The sequence below is a fragment of the Muntiacus reevesi genome, chromosome 13 (assembly GCF_963930625.1).
Source record: "Muntiacus reevesi chromosome 13, mMunRee1.1, whole genome shotgun sequence".
NCBI lineage: Eukaryota > Metazoa > Chordata > Mammalia > Artiodactyla > Cervidae > Muntiacus > Muntiacus reevesi.
Window position 1 is genome coordinate 30,413,269 of NC_089261.1, and position 17,752 is coordinate 30,431,020.

Consider the following 17,752-nt stretch of genomic DNA (forward strand, 5'->3'; position numbering starts at 1 on the left):
CTTATATATATAATATGAAGTAGTTGATAATTACTAGGATAAGCATTTCTAAAATAATCTTAATTTCTGCTTTAGGGCTTTGCCTTTTCCCCTAGAAATATTCAAATAAAAGCAATTCCAATAAAATTGAAGGTTTGAATAATAATTCATCAGAGCTTTTATTCTGTCAAAAATAGTTTTATTAAAATTTAGGAACATTATCTAAAATATAAGAGATATGTTAAATATATTTTCATTAATATTGACAACATTATAAATAATATTTTCTGGCCAAAGTTAACTTCAATAATAATAATAATGCAGTTTTAAAAATTAACTGACTAATATTTGAAAATATTTAAAAAAAAACAAGGTAGTAAGAATCAAATGCTTGTTTTCTTTAGCTATGTTATACTTGTGCATGTGGTCAAGTTTTTCTAAAATGTCAAAAGAAGTCAAGGTAAGTATTTTTAAGAAACACATACAAGATTTTGTATATGCAATTGTAAATTATAAACACATGTAAACTATACAATTGACTAAAATTGATCAAGAACAGGGAAACACCAAGGAAATGCTAATTTAACAGGTTCATTTCAGCCTCATTCAGCTAAAATTATTTTTTCCAACTCAACAGAAAAATTGCTGTTTTATTTGAGTATCTAAAGATTTCCCTTTCATCTGAAAAATGATCCTATGTAAGTAAAACTTTTAAATATTTAAGAGGAAATGAATTCATTTTTTAAGTGCCATTAAAGACCAACTTAGTTCTAATAAAATTAATGAGATAATTAGGTTAAGTGATGTCACCTGTTTTATCTGATTTCATTTTGCTGAACTAACAGTGTATGTACATACTGCTCTTTAACTGTCAAGGCTGCATAGGAGCGTCTTTGAATCTTTTCTCTAGAAGTTAATATCCAGGCAAGGAGTGAGAAAACCTAAAACAGACACACACATACAAAAGCAAGTTGCCAAAGTTTTTAATGCTTATTTAAGATTTATACTTCTTTAGAATGTGAATGAAGCTCTTAGCTTTCAAAGGATATTCATCTACCTCAAAGAGTTTTAAACATACCATTTCATGCAACTAGAAAATGAGACTGTATATGTTCCCTTTAAAATGTTTACTTAACCACAATAAAAGGTTAGATGGATTTCCCAAGTGAACCAAGTTATGATACCTGCTACAATGTGAAAATTTAAACAGACTTTCAACTTAGCTTCCACTCATCTATCATGTTTGACACAAAAGTCAAAAGCCCTTTTTAAGTACTAGTTAAGCCTGACTTAAAAAAAAAAATTAGTTTTTCTTTTCTGTAGTAGGAAGATATGAATGAATACACTGAATTGGAGGAAGAAAGGGAAAATAAAGAAACGGAAAGACATGAATGCAGTCTACTTTGGGCTAAAGAAGGACTTTAAATTTAGCTTATGTTATTTGAAATTTATGCTTCCTACTGTTAGGACTTCAAACTCATCTAAGCTTCATTAAAATACATCATGTGACTATAATTGGTATCACAAATTCATAAAATATTGTGTAGAACACCTAGGCAAAAAAAAAAAAAAAGAAGAAAAACAGAGAGAGAGAAAGGTCATGCATCAACACACACTTTTGTACAACTTTACTAATTATGAAGTTTCCCTTTACAAAATATTTGTAAAGTAAACAGCCTTCAGATGCTTTATTTTCTTTTTGTGACTACTAAGACGACGCAAGCATTAGCCTGTCTTTCTAAAGAATGAAGATGTGAAGCTTGTCATCAATGAACACTGTTCTTCTAATACCTATTTTCTTGTTCAGATTCATAAATATGCAAGTTTTACTAAAAAGGATAACACTGGTTAAAAAAAGAAAAAAAAAAAACCATGATCACATTTTACTTTATTAGTGTTCATTCTTTTGAGACATTCAGCCCAAGGAAATTCTATGACTGTATTGCAATCTGAGGGTGGTCTTTCTAAGATGAATGTGGTAACACTGTGATATGTTTATTCTATGGAAAATCTCTTTCAGTGTCTAATTAGAAGCTTTTAAATGTTTTACTCCTCATTCCTTTGTAGAGACGCTGGGGAAGGGAGTTGGTTTTGTCTATATAGATGTTATCCCACACCTGCATTATAGTTTATGTAAAGTTCCAAAAATATACACTGCTTTTCTCACACTTACCGTATGCTTAAAAAGTTAATAGATTTGGCACACTGCAAAGGGCTTCAATTTGGAAAGTGTTAAATGAATATTTGAAAGATCTGTTTCAGTGCTGGGTCTTTTAAGTACACCCTAGCCTCTGGCCAAATCATCACTGAACACCACAGGGAGAGATACAGACACATGGGCATGCCTGGAGGGGAGATTTGCAGGCTCCCATCCCAAGAACAGCTGTCAAAACTCGATCTGAGCTCAGAACCCAGCTGACTCCCTCTGCTTCTTACAGATCCACTCGATAATCTACTCCAAATTTGCTAACAAAGGCTGTATTCAGGGGCGTTGCAGCCAGCCTCCCAAGTCTCCATCTTCCTGTTCCTGAGCAGGAGGGAAGGGAAGTGCTGTTGGTGAGTTATTCATCAAGATCACATCTTATAAATATGCAACAGCTTTCAGGATCTGGACAAGATTCGGCTGCCTCTGGACAAGATTTCCAATATTGCTGAGAGGAAACTGGGGCTGCTGGCCCAGCAGAATACCATGCTGGGCAAGTCTCAACAGGATCTGCTGAGATGGAAGGTCTTGATCAGAAGAGCTGCAGCTCTGAGCAGGAAAGGGTGGGAATAGGGTTTCTTTCTGAAGAACATGTCTGATGCAATCTGCCCCTGTGAGTTGCTCAAATTAACTAAATATTCTGCTTTCTATAGACATTCTACAGACTGTTCTTCCATTGTGTAAAAGACCCTAGGTAGATTTTAAAGTATCTGACAGATTGAAACTGATTTTCTGAGGGTGTTATAATTAGCCAGTTGCATTTTCATTTGTGTCTGACAGAGATGCTTTCCAATGTTAGTGTTACTAGGAAAGTTAGCGGACCTTAGAGAAAATCCCGTTACCATTATCTCCAATTTCTTGACCTTGTGGAATTAAGTTTAATTATCAACACTTTCACTCTTGGAAGGAGATATGCTCATATAATCAAAAGTGATCATTTCAAACATATTTATACAAAGAAAGAATCATCATGGTGTGAGTTCCTTTAGAACATTATTTTCTTATAGTGATTCCTATCTTGGAAACTAGTAGGTCTGTTTTCTGGGGAGCCATGGGTATTTTTCATAATATTTAGAAAAGTTGCTAGGCTTAGGAAATGAATATAATTCTGATTCAGGGGACATGCTACACAAAGATTTTAATACAGCTTTCCCCTTTTCTAGCCCCAAACCTGGCTCTGCAGCTATGATAATCTCTATTGAATTTGTAATTTAATATACACCAAATATTAAGCTTGAATAAGCAACAATTCCTGTGAAACGTAACAGAGGACTTCATCACCATGATATTTTTGAATTAAAGAAATAATAGGCATTTTCAGCAAAAGCATCTCTTTAACTCTCCCATACCCAGTCAGAAGAGCCTCCTTTTATGTGCATTCTTATTTAATATGTAAATATGCTCAAATATTAAGAAAATGGAGCATTTAACTTTATCAAAGAAGAATTTTAAACTCTACTCATTAGAAGGTATGGCAGAAGAATCCGAAACATGAGCTGCTAAGAAAATTAGATGAGGTTCTAACCTGAAGTGAGAGCTTACCTCTGGATTTTCTTCCAAACACGAAATTCTTGCCCAGTAGTTGCAAAGAAGTGGGCCTGTAGAGATCTTCTAAGTCTAACTGCCATCTGTCTGGTTCAAGATATCGAATGAGGTCTTCCAAGGTACTAAAGGCAGTGACGGCGTTATTCAGGAGGTCCAGTGGCAAGGCTGAGGCGGGCAGCGAGGAAGGACTCACGGTTTCCGTGAGCTGCTGAAAGCAAAATGAAGCCAATGTTAGGTGGACTCTGTTTTAAAAATGGCAACGTGTTCCTTCTGGACTCAGGCACGGGGCTAGGTAGTGAGACCATGGCTGAAAACACAGGGAAGTGAAATTTTATTCAACCTCAATGACCAGGAGTAATTGATACTTTGCAAAGAAGTCATGTAGTTGAACTTGGATGGAGTTTCTGTGGAAGATTTTCAATGGGGAAGACATACACTTTTGTTAACACAAACCATGGTAGGTGTGGGTACCTGCTGTTACACAAAACAGATGATGCCTCTGTGGTCCAGTTATGGACTTAACAATGGAAGCCTTAAAAGAGTTTATCAATTTTTTCCTTTGTTTTCCACTTTTCATCTTCCTCATTCTGGGAAATCACCTGGTGGGTTTATTAGTGATTGTCAGAGGAATTAAAGCTTTAATATAAAGTAACTGATCCATGAAGAATATGAATAAATTGTAAGTGAAACATCTTTGACATTGGAGAACTTATTAATCAAGATAGGAAACATCCAAACCATAAAAGAGAACTTTGAGAAATTTGCCTAAAATTTTTAAACAAGCAGAGTTAAAATACAGACACTGGGAGAATACCTTGGCAAACCACATACCTGCCACAGGATAGAGTATAGAGAAATAAAACAAACTCAATAGAAACTGGGCAAATTCCAGACAAGAAACTTCAATGGCCACTAGACATATGAAATCACGCTATACTATAATTCATTAGTTACTAGAGAAATGCATAACAAAAGTGAAATATTTCATATACACAAAAGAGATACTATTTCACTTATAGGAGATTGGTGAGCATTTAAAAGAAAGGATTGCCAAGGATGTGGGTGGATTGAAATTTCTCTGCTCTGCCTGCAAAATTGAGTATTAATTGGTACCACTGTAGCTGATGCAACTGATGTGCACAGGATACTAGAGTTGAAGATGGATACATCCCATGTCCCTATAACTCACTTTCAAGGTTATAGTCTTTTATTTGTGCACATGAAGTATGTATGTAGGAATATCAATTCATCAGTGTTGAAAAGGAGAAAATCAAAACAACCTAAAATGCTCAGGTATTAAAGGATTAAACAATGGATTAAAATACACCATTTTAAACGACAAGCATCAGAAGAAGGCAATAATTTCAGGAAAAGATCAAAAGTAATATCCCCTTCCCCAGTTTTTAAAGTGGACTAAGGGTGAGGTGTGGTAGACCAGAACTGAAATCAAAATAGAAAAAATAAATACAGGAACAAATGCTCCACCTAATCTTTAAATTTTATTTATTTACTTACAGAGGAAGGAAAAGGAATAGTATGAAATAAAGCATTTACATTGACTGAGTTTATTACAGTAAAATTCATAATAACAAAAAGTTGGTAACGATCTTGACTTACGATAGTGGAATAGTTAATAACCTTGCACTCATAATCTGAAATAGTGGGATAGGCACTAAAAATGAGGTTCTCTAGTAAGATGTGGAGGCAATCTAAGTGTCCACTGACAGATGAATGGATAAAGAAGATGTGGTACACGTATACAGTGGAATATCACTCAGCCATGAAAAGAGCAAAACATTGTTCTCTGCAGCAACATGGAGGAACCTAGAGGCTGTCATTCTCAGCGGAATAAGTCAGACAGAGAAAGACAAGTGCCATGTGATATCATTCACACATGGGATCTAAAAACTGATACAAATGAACTTATTTACAAAACAGAAAGAGACTTACAGACATAGAAAACAAACATGGTTACCAAAGAGGACGAAGGATAAACTAGGAGTTTAGGATTAACAGATACACGTTATTATATATAAAGTAGATAAACAATAAGTTCCTACTACTATATAGCACAGGGAACTGTACTCAATATCCTGCAATAAACCATAACAGAAAAGCCTACTTATTGATATATACATATATGGGTATGTATACATATACATATATATATATAATTCACTTTACTATGTACTAGAAACTGACATAACATTGTAAATCAAGCATTCTGCAATAAAAATGCAGAGTCCTCTAGAATTTTTTATTAAGAAATAAATGCCTAAAACATAGTAAATGATAAGTAATCCAAGCTCTTTAAACTTAGCATTATTTTACCATGATTTCAACCCACATACTTTGAAACAAAACAAAAAACCAAAAGTGCCTAAAATTTCAAGAGCATTCATCTACAGTTTTAATGAGAACAGGTGATTTTCATTTTCTTCCGTATAACTGTGTATTTTAAGCATTTTCTATAATAAGTATGGGTTCTTTCTGGAGATCAGGTAAAAATGATAACATTTGCTGTATTTAAAAAAAACACTATCATATCAGCTCTTCCTTTTCATCTTCATTACTCAGGTCTTGGGCAGAAGCTGAAAACCATGGACTATATTTAGGAGCCTGTAAATCTGTCTCCTTGTCTTCAATCTTCCCTTATTCCTTTTATCCTATGCTGCATAACCCTGGGTTAATCTACCTAAAATAAGCTATCGCCGATCACGGGATGAATCTGGACAAATGCCTAGAGTGATTTCTCTTCTGAAGGATAACATCCAAATTCCTTACCCTGTATTCAGGAGCCTCACCACCTGACCCTCACTCACCTCTCCCATCTAATCCTCCACTCATCAAAGACAAGCACATTTTGTCCCAATCAATCTAGTCTCCTTACTGACTGCTGCTCATGTCATATTCCTGACCTTGACCTGTACCCTTGCTAATGCGTTGCCCTGCCCCCATGAGCACAACTCTGTCTTGTGATCTGCACAATAAATCTTGACCATTTATAACAGCCTTCCTCGAAACCCAACTCATCCACGAAAACTTCTCCAGTAACAGAGCCTTTGCTGCCCTAAATACCGCAATTGTGTTAATCTGGAAAAGACCCCCTCTCTGGACTATCCTGTGGGCACAGCAGTTGAAAAGCAGAAGCGACACTGTCACTCAGAAAAAAGGACATTCGCTCTCTGGGGCGAAATAGCCTCTCTTGGGACTCATAGCTTCGTGGGTCCAGAGCCCCTCTTGCCTGTGGTGGTGTTGGTAGTGGGTTTATAAAGGCTGATCAGTAGAAATGAATGTGGCAGTTTCGGTCAATACTGATTTCATTCTTATTTTAAAGATCTACTTTCAAGAATGTAAAAATTCTGGCTAAACTATTAGCACTAAGATGTTTTCCATTATTATAATCAACTTTTAAGAGTAAAAGCCAAATTTAATATATTCCTCTTTACTACCATAGGTTTTTAATTGTCTAAGAAATGAAAAATTGCTTTGACATAGTACTACTGTGATTTATATATAAATAAGCAATTATCTAATAAAAGTGTTCATTATTAGGTTAACCAATTTGGTTAATATTGATGTAATTTATAATGTGAAAATTTGATGCCACGTTTTTGAAAAATTTCAAACTATCAGCCAAAATGTGTATTACTCAAAGAATAACTGAGTTATGACTCATAATTATGATGAAACAAATCAATTGTGTCAATCTACACACAGAGAATAAATGTATAGAAAGTCGATACAAAATGTGTCAATGTATTATTCATTAAAGTGTCAGGTTATGAATGTATATTTTAGGCAGGATATAGAATTATTTATGCTCTGGAGTTGATTTATTTTGCTTCCAACTCTGTTGGAAATGTAGTGAATTCCTTCAAGAACAATGAAAAGTTTCAACTAAAATCAATATTGCTGAGATAAAGTTTAAAGTAGCTATACAGAAAAAGAAAAACAAAATAGCTCTGTAATGTTGGACAAACAGAATATGCACATCCTGAGTTCAATGAGGTATCTGAATATAAATCCCCTCAAGTGACCAAGGGAACCAAACCACCTGACAAATGCTACTGCATGCAGATACTGGTGCTAAGTGTTCACACTTTTAAAGATATAAATTAAAATAATACTTAAAAAAGATAACCACACACACACACATACATGTAGGCACACAGGGAAGTCCCCATCTAAAGAAAAAAAAGGGTGTGGGGAGAATTAACTTACTTCCCCTTGGATTCAAAGATTCAATCCCCGGACAGAAGAGAGGAAGTGGTACTTTTCTTTTTTAAGGGCTTTCTCATGACTGTCACCCACCCACTGGTTCAAGGAACATTCAGATTGTTCACTTTTGAGGTTCTGCTTTTCTGAGTAGTCCAAAGGGATTTTCAGAGAAAAGGAGGAGCAGCAGAAAAAAAGAAGTTAGAGGGAAAGATATCTTCCACTGTTTTTAATCTTTCATTTCTCCTTGAACCAAAAATTCCACTTTCCAGTACAAGCTCAGAGCCTTTCTCCCATTTTAAGTGCCTAGCAAATTCTAACAATACCTCTGCTGTATAAAAATACCTAGACAAGTGGGGCGGGAAGGTAAGGGAGGCTTAAGAGAGAGGGGACGTATGTACACCTGTGGCTGAATCATGCTGATGTGTGGCAGAAGCCATCACAATATTGTAAAGTAATTATCTTCCAATTAAAAATAAAACTAAAAAAAAAAGACTTATGATTGAGCAGAGTGGCTTGAATAGTTCCTTTAGTCACTATGGGAACAGACACCTACTTCTAGGTCATGGATCATACTGAGACTACCCAGTGGATGACAATGGCCAGAAACGGCAAGCAGAGTTTCCTGGTTTCTGTAATGTACTAGCTAAATCAATATCCCTACTTCAATAAGCTAGAAAAGGGCTTTTCTGCTATTAACTGCAGCATCGCAGCAATAACGTGGTGGAAAACCTAATCCTATTATTGTTGTTCAGTCGCTAAGTCATGTCCCACTCTTTGAGACTTCATGGACTATAGCATGCCAGGCTCCTCTGTCCTCCACTATCTCCTGGAGTTTGCTCAAATTCATGTTCATTGAGTCGGTGATGCTGTCTAACCATCTCATCCTCTGCTGCCTCCTTCTCCATTTGCCTTCAATCTTTCCCAATGCAGAACTTAATCCTAGCCTAGACCTTTCTGGGCACAGAACTTTGCAAAGACAGATCATGAAAGAGGAGAAAAGAGATCTGAAATCTCTGTGTAATGAGTTGTCCTCTCCAACCACTTCTAGAATGTCAGGATCATGTGTCATGATCCTACACAAGATGAGGTCTTCTCAGGTCCTCAAAGAAGGTCAGTCTGAGTGGAGACACGATGAGAGCAAAGAGCCTGATGAGGAGTTAGGGAGCCTCTGGTGTACCCCTGGGGCTACTACGTCAGGGGAGGGAATTTCCACACACACGGTAGCCCAAGAGAGCCTCAGCTGTCTCCTCTGCAAAGCAGGGCTACTACATCCAGTGCCTTTAAGTTTCTTTCCTGCCTTTAAATTAAGAATTCTATGTCACTGCAGGATACAAGAGAGTCCATTTTCTCCCCACTCTCGCCAACACCTCCATCTCTTGTCTTCTTGACGATGACCGTCCTAACAGGTGTGAGGCGATACTTCACTGTGGCTTTGGTATGCACTTCCCTAATGGTGAGTGATGTTCAGCATCTTTTCATGTACTGTTGGCCATTTGTCTGTCCTCTTTGGAAAATTTTCTATTAAACTTCTCTGCCCATCTTAAAGTTGGATTTTTGTATTGTTTCATTGGTTATTGGGTTTCATGAGTTCTCTACACATTTTGTATATCAACACCTTATCCAATATCTGGTATGCACATGTTTTATTTTACAGGTTGCCTTTTGATTCTGAGTACCTCTTTTGATGCACAGAAGCTTTGTTTTTAGTTCGATAAAGTCCTACTTGTTTGATTTTTGCTTTGGTTGTTGTGCTTTTTGTGTCCTTTCCAAAATATCCTTATGAACTGTTAGTGGGCATGTACATTTGTTTAGCCACTACAGAAAACAGTAAGGAAGGTTAGCAAAAAATGAAAATTGAACTGCCATTTGATCTAGCAGTTTTGGGTTCTGGGTTGGAAAGAAGAAGAGATTTGTAGGAAGAAGTCCTTCGCAGAACAGGACATTTGGACGCAGAGATGCACAAAGGGAGGCCCACTTGAAGGCACTGGGAGGAGGTGGCTGTCTACCAGCCAAGGAAAGAGGCCTCGTAGGAAACCAATCTTGCTGACACCTTGATCTCCAACTTCCAGCTTCCAGCACCGTGAGAAAATGAATTTGAAGTTTAAGCCACCCAGCCGGTGGTACTTTGTAACAGCAGTCCTGGCAGACTAAAACACACTGTCATGGAATTCCCGAGTGAATATTGATTACAGCAGCAAACAGACGTTAATGTTATACCATGTCCATTAAGTCATTTAACAAACATTTATTAAAAAGCCCATCACGTGGGTGCTGTGAGCAAAACAGACCAAAATTCTCGCTCTTGGGAAGCTTAACGTTTACACGCCAAGTATTCTGTTTCACAGGAGAGACTTCTTCCCCTTGCCAAAACAAAGCCAAACTGAGAATTTGCTATCAAGAATCACATAAGCAACTCAACAATGTTCAAACAAATCCTGGTGAGTGTGGACCATAAAAAGGGAACTCAGTAGGAAAGAACAAATGAAAAACAAATATATTTCTACTTTCATTACTGAAACATAACAGATAGCCCATGTGTTTGGATGAAGTAAGGCCCACGTGGATGGGTGGGCTCAAGACAGCAAGTTAGTTCCTCTGTTGACTTCTACAAGTTCATTTAAAAATCAGCATATTGGTGGTTTTGTATTTTGATGGCTACCTTAAATATCTTTTGCATTAATTATCATCTCCTTTTTCAGAAAAAGAAAAGCTCACTTCCTATTTGGAATAGTACTATCTGAACTGCTTATAATTCTACGATAAATACTTATCTCAAAAAAAAAAACAGAGCTTGTCTTTTTATTAGGATTTCTCTGGCGAGCGCCATCTTAAAAATATAACATTGACAATGAACCTTCCTTGGACAAACACACACATACCAATGTTTACCTTGAGTAGCATAGCAACTGCTGTAAAATGTTTAAGACCTGCAAAGATTTATGCTGCAGTTTTTCTAGCCAGGCATACAGGACATTTCAAACTGATAAGGAGCCTTCACTTCAATCATACCTGACAGAAGTATTAGGAATGCAGATTAGGTTTTATTGTTGTAGTAATTAAAACACAAAAGAACAACAAAATGATCATCCAGGTAAGGGAAGAGGAAAAAGCACTCAGCCTTTTGCAGCCTTGTCTTACATCATCCAATCTCAGTTACATCATGTCAAGCTGATATATTGAGCACAGGGCTGCCTTTCAAAGAGCTTAAGAAACAGACAGTGCCTGCAGACAAAAATTTCTGCCAGGAATGACTGACGGGAGGTGCTGTAAAGACACAAGAATGCTATGGAACAATTCACTTAAACACGCTTCTTCCTCCTGCTCATATCTGAATCCATCCCCAAAGTTATCTGGGTTAGGTTTTTAAATTAGTTTTAAGCTAGCAAAGAAAATCAGATGTTTGCATTCATACTCAAGAACAGATGTTTTAATACTGGGTGAGTGATGCAGATTATATATTTAAGTGATAAATCCTCGGGAAAGTGGCCAGTTGCATTCACATTGAGTTGTAACACTGAGAGGCTCTTACTCAGAGAGCTTGGCCACGGAATAAACCTACGTTAGTCTACACAGCCAATCCCAGCGACCATCCAGGCTGAAAAGAGAATCATGTTTATCCTCCAGCACTTAAAAGCTGTCATTTCGAGGCTCAAACCTTGCCTTTCTGGTTTCAGGCAAACCCTGAGTTGCAGCCCTGTTCTGCCTGGGCCCAAATATGGAAAAAGAGATGGCTGGCTTTGTTGAAAACGTAAAAAAAAAAAAGACGAATGTTTATGTTAGAAGCAGTTTCTTACTAAATTAGTGGATGAGACTGTTACTGGCCCCATGTTCCAATCAGCGCAAAAAACCACCACCTTACTAGACTTGCAATCACAACACCATTATCCCCACACCTCCTGACCTAAAGTTTCTTGTCTAGAGTCATCCCACTTAAAGGGGTTCCACCTCTTGCCGGCACCTCAGGGTGGAAGGTCCCCCAGAAACCAGGTTTTCCAGGACAGCTGACTGCAGGCTGGGGAATCAGAACAGGTTTCTACTCGTGAGGTAAAACTGGATAAACAGTAACAATCTAGACTGAAAGCTAGGATCCATAGGCCAGTTAAATAGCATTTCCACAATGGCATCTGTGGGAATCCAAAATGAAGGGTTTTTTTGGTTTTTTTTTTTTTCTACTGAGATCTTAAAAATGATTCCTCTGAATCAAAAAATGTGACAGGCCCTACAAAGCTGAAACAACATCTAGCAGCTACTAGTGTTTGACAATAAAGTACCACGGGAGTTTCCCCCTAATCTTATTATAGTGAATACTTGTGGATTTGCTTGTTTCAGTTCTCAAGAAAGGACTAAGAGAAAGGAACTTTGGATGAAAAAGGAGGCAAGCTAAGAACTGTTAAAATAAAACACTCCTTCCCTGCAACCCTTGTGCAACTAAAACCAGAATCCTTAAGGCTCTTTCTTACAGAAATTTCCTTTGCAGTTCAATATTTATTCAATGTAATATTTAACAGCCATAAAGGGTAACTTGCAGAATGTTTTGTGGGGATCTAGCAGAGAAATAGCATCTATATTAGTGGATATTTTCAATGATCTGTTCAATAAACTGAATAATCAGATACGACCCTCAACCTCATTCAAATACTGTATGGGTGGGAGATCATACTTGGGGCAAAAAATTAGTCCAGAGTAATTTACTTTAAAATAGCTTGACAACCATGTGGAAAACAGACAGCTAGTGGGAAGCTGCTATATATAGCACAGGGAACTCAACTCAGTGCTCTGTGATGACCTAGAAGGGTGGGAAGTGGGGAAGGGAGGTTCAGGAGGGAGGGGTTGTATGTGTACATTCAGTCGATTACTTTACTGTATAATAGAGATTAACATAACACTGCAAAGCAATTATATTCCAATAAAAATTTTTAAATGACTTGAAAATATAAAATGTGTGAGCAAGTAGCTTAGGTCGGGGACAGTAATAAGAAGTCCCACTTTGACGGGAAAAATGAGATTGTCTAATGGAAGTAATTAGCATGGATGTGAAGTATGAGAACTGTGGTGTTGGAGAAGACTTGCTAGTCCCTTGGACTGCAAGGAGATCAAATCAGTCAATCTTAAAGGTAATCACTCCTGAATATTCATTGGAAGGACTGATGCTGAAGCTGAAACTACAATACTTTGGTCACCTGCTGCTAAAAACTGACTCCTTGGAAAAGACCCTGAAGCTGGGAAAGATTGAAGGCAGGAGGAGAAAGGGATGACAGAGGATGAGATGGTTGCATCACTGACTCAATGGACATGAGTTTGAGCAAGCTCTGGGAGTTGGTGATGGACAGGGAAGCCTGGCATGCTGCGGTCCACGTGGTCGCAAGGAGTTGGACACAACTGAGCAACTGAACTGAACTGAAAGTATGAGTGTCAACAAGGTCACCCTCACCCCTGCAGCACATTTTCTGAGTCCATCTTGATACCTGGCTCCATCCATCCTTCCCACCTGGAGAGATGAATCTCCTGGGTTGTGCTGGCCGGGTGCTCCTAGTCACCCACCTCCAGGCTTGGACCTCACCTAACTTTTGCCTATATTCCTTCCTTGTGTGACCTCATGGAGCTTAGCACATTCCCTGTGACTTACATGTTAACACCACCTTCCTCTCTGTAGCCTGCACCCGTGGCTACCATGGTAAAGGGACAATCGTGTGGAGTTGTCCTCTGCTCCTCTCCTTTGCCTGCATCCCGCTTCCCACCCTATGTTGGCTCTACTGTCAGACAAGGGTCAGTATCTCTGATAACGTGATTTACAGTCAGAAATACAGGTTTGGTCTTCATTCTGTTTCTGCAGAGTTGCTAAAACCCTTGGAATTTCTGAGAGCAGTAAGAGTGTCTTTTGCTATGTTAACGAGGTGACTCTTGGCAGCACCTAAGAGGGGTTGACTGCCAGGAGAACCAACCAGGTGACTAGGGGTTTGAGTTGTCAAGTCTCTTGGCACCTCCCTTCCCCTTTGTCCTACCCCCCTCCCCACCTCCCGCCACTTTCAGGGAAGGGAGAGAAGCAGGAGGGTGAATGTACTGCCGATGGCCAATGGTTTGATCAACCATGACCATGTAATGAAGCCTCCATGGAAACCCCAAAGGGTGGGGTTCAGATAGCTCTGGGTTGGTGAACATGTGGACATTTTGGGAGAGAGGTGAGCTCCTGGCATGGAAGCCCAGAGTCATTTCCCCATACCTCACCCTGAGCTTCTATCTGGCTGTTCCTGAGTTTTATCCTTTAATAATAATAAATCCTCTAGTAAGCAAAATATTTTTCTGAGTTCTGTGAGCCATTATAACAAATTAACGGAATCTGAGGAGAGGGCCGTGGGGACCTCTGATCTCTGGGCAGTCAGTCAGAGCGCTGGTGACATCCGAACTCCCTACTGCCGTCCAAAATGGAGGAAGCTGTTGGAACCTCCCAACTGCACCTGGTCAGTCAGAAGCCCAGGCGACAGACTCTGAGGTGGGGAGGAAGGCAGTCTTGTGGGACTGAACTCTTACCCGAGGAATCTGAGATGAGTGGTAGGCAGTATACACCTTTCCAGTGTTGGGGCATTGCTTCCAACACAAAGTTGGTCTCAGGACCAACCACCCCAAAGAGGATCTGACCACTTTTCACCACTTCCATGGCTACCACCCTAACATCCAAGTCACCACCTGTAACAGTCTTCCAGCTGGCTTCCCTGTTTCTGCCTGTTCCCTTTGTTGACTTAATTTATATACTTTTACCACAAAGGGTCAAGAGAGTATAGTTAAAATACTATTTAAATTTTACTTTTTCTGAAACATATACCTGCTTGTACACATTACATTAAAAAAAAAAAGGCCTGTTTTGAAAGATGCTATAGATAACCGGTGGAGCTCAACAGGAGAGGTCTGTACTGAAATCCTAACCTCTGTGTAGCCCTTATGCTTCTTGAAATCGGCCACTCACACTCTCCTGCCATCCTTCCTTCCACCAGGGGAAAGGCCCTCAGAGGGCAGAGGGTGTAAACCATCGTCTCTGCTTCAAAGCAGGAGAGCCATTCCCACTAGCCCAAGAAGATGGAGCATTTCCATAGATTACACAGTGATATATCATTTATGTGTGTGTCTGTAGGGCACTGTTTAAGGCCTGGATGATATTACTTTTATTAGAAAATTATAAAAGAATTGAGTAAAACAGTATAATTGAAAATTTCAATAAACAATTGAGCTATTGTACAGACTTAAGGAATTATCAGATACATTTTTAACTGTACATTTCATTATCCCTGTTTTGTCAGTTTTACTCAAAATAAACAATTACTTTTAAAAGTCTAGTTCCTGATTTATGCTGTTTTGTGTTGTATGGAGTGAGTGATTTAGCTATTTAGTCCGTGTTCACTGACACCAGCCTCAATATCCTTACAACACTGACAGGGCACATCAGAGCTTGCCCTAAACCACAGGGAACATCCTTGTTCAAACTTCTTTGTATTCAGTAGCTTTTTAGGGGAGAAATGGGCATTTAGAGCAACAAGTTCAGTAAATCCAAGTCTGGGTATGTTCATGACAATGAATAACTCTATGCTGAGAAACGAAAAAAGTATAATAATGTTCATAATTAACATCTCTAGTTTAAATTTTCTGAATTCAAATTGCTTGTCTAAAAAGTCTTTATATGAAATGAAACAAACAGGAAACCCATGAAAAATGCAAAATTTCGCTCATCAGGCCTACTGTGTAACTGAAATCTTAACAATAGTATATGACAGTGTATTAAAACTAATTTCTATAAAATAACAAGTCAGCTATGGAGGAAAACACAAAGGACAATTATTTTATGAAGTGTGAGGCCGTTTTTCTTTTACATATTAATCACTCTGTGATACACCTGAAAGTAAAAGTGCTAGTCACTCAGTCATGTCTGATTCTTTGCTCCTCTGTCCATGGAATTCTCCAGGCAAGAATACTGGAGTGGGTAGCCATTCCCTTCTCCAAGGAATCTTCCCAACCCAGGGATCAAACCTGGGTTTCTCAACCTGAGGGCAGATTCCTTACCACTGAACCACCAGGGAAACCAATGCTACAAAGTCTTCCATGACTGTCTACACATCCCAACACTTGCAAAAAATAAAGGTATAAGCAGTTACACGTTCTTTCTTTCAAACCATTCACTGCACTAAGATGAAACGGTGTTACATGGAACTCTGGGCAGGTCAAAAAAATCATGCGAGGTGGGAAAAAGAACATTTTTGTGAAAAGTTGATACTGTTTTTCCTAAACACAGCTGAAATATCTTTTCCTTCTGTTGATGTCAGTGAGACATGGCTTTGAAAATGGGCAGATGAAACTAACACTGTCCTGAAAACTGTACTATATGATGCAGGTGCTTGGCAGGGGTGATGGAGAAGAAAAGCCACTGAGCTCCTGATGGACAAACCAACGTTCCCTGGGTAAGGACTGCAACACTGATCAAAAACTAAGTGCCTTGAGAACAACTGTATGTATTTCTAATCAGAAAACAAGAGGCCTAATGAAGAAAAGGAATTTGAAGATAGAGAAGAATTCATATCCACTGTAGGTGGAGAGTGAGAGAGAATACCCTTCCCATAAATTGTACAGAAATAAAGTATAAGAGCATCTCTGGGGACTGTTGGATGATATTTTCCACAAGCCTTAAAAATTCCTGTTTTCTAAGATCTTATAAGTTTATGTTCAGAAGTTTATCCTAAGGAAATAATCGGAGGTACAATTCAAGAATATTGATTGTAGCAATATGATTAGAGGAAGTAAAATTAAAAAATGTTCATAAGGGGAGTATTGTTAAAAATGTGATTATACCATTTGCGTACACAGTGGCCTATTGTACTGTCAATTTTTCAGTGTGTGTAGCACAAAGTAGAAATGAGCCCTGAAAGTAGGGGGCTATGACGGCCCCTGTGAGCTAAGCTGTAAAGCGAAAAAGAATTGACATCACAAACAGCCTGAGACTGGAAAACAGCCAGCCTGAGACTTCCTCTGTGCTCCCTAATTTAAGGTTAACAAACCTCTAGAAGTAGCCCCTTCGGTCATCACTCTGAGAAGCAGGGCACCTTCAGGATGCATTTCCCTTCCTGAACGGGAGCATCTGGACTTAGACGTAGCTGGGTTACTGGACAGCTATGTCTGGCAAGTGAGAAGGGCTGAGAGTTGTTTGGAAAAGGGCAACAGGGGCTTCTCCCTGGCGGCTCAGTGGTTAACACGTCATGCTTCCAGGGTTGGGGGTGGGTGTTCGATCCTTGGTCAGGGAACTAGGATTCTGTAGGCAGCTTGACAAGGCCAAAAATATAGGGAAAAAAATCAATTAAAAAAAGTTATTTTAGAAAACGCAACAATCACATGTATACAAAAGGCAAAACTCTTCCAATCAGAGTCAACTCACTGGATCACAAAAAAACAAAACAAAAACAGTATTTTCTGCATGGAGAAATACCAGACTTTTTAGGATACCCAGAAGAGGCCAAGTGACAATTGAGTTTATTAAAGATCAAGGTACATGATCAGGCATCTTCCCACGTGTTTTCTGTCTGGTCCTTATCCTGCCCTGCTGCTCTGCCACCCTTTGCCCCAAGTATCCTGTGCTCTGGAACCATCTTTACTCCCTTAACCTCTACCTCCTTCTCTAAAAATTATCATTCTTTCAACTGATTTCAACAAGGCTACTGAGGGGGAAACGCTGAAGCTAAAACTGTTACAGTATAGAAAAGTAGATACATCCACAACTAACAGGATCTTAATTATTCAAATAAGATAATGCATATAGTTATTCAATTA

General features: G+C 38.6%; 1 protein-coding gene across 2 annotated transcripts in view; it reads right to left on the reverse strand.

Moving 5' to 3' along the window:
- PDGFC (platelet derived growth factor C) overlaps positions 1 to 17,752 on the reverse strand; it is a 239,304-nt gene that overhangs the window by 10,232 nt on the left and 211,320 nt on the right. Inside the window, exon 5 of one of the 2 annotated variants that reach the window (XM_065903661.1) lies at positions 3,725 to 3,935. In XM_065903661.1, the coding sequence (XP_065759733.1) occupies positions 3,725 to 3,935 (211 nt within the window). The remainder of the gene's footprint in view (positions 1 to 3,724; positions 3,936 to 17,752) is intronic. The other variant, XM_065903662.1, reaches the window with a different exon arrangement.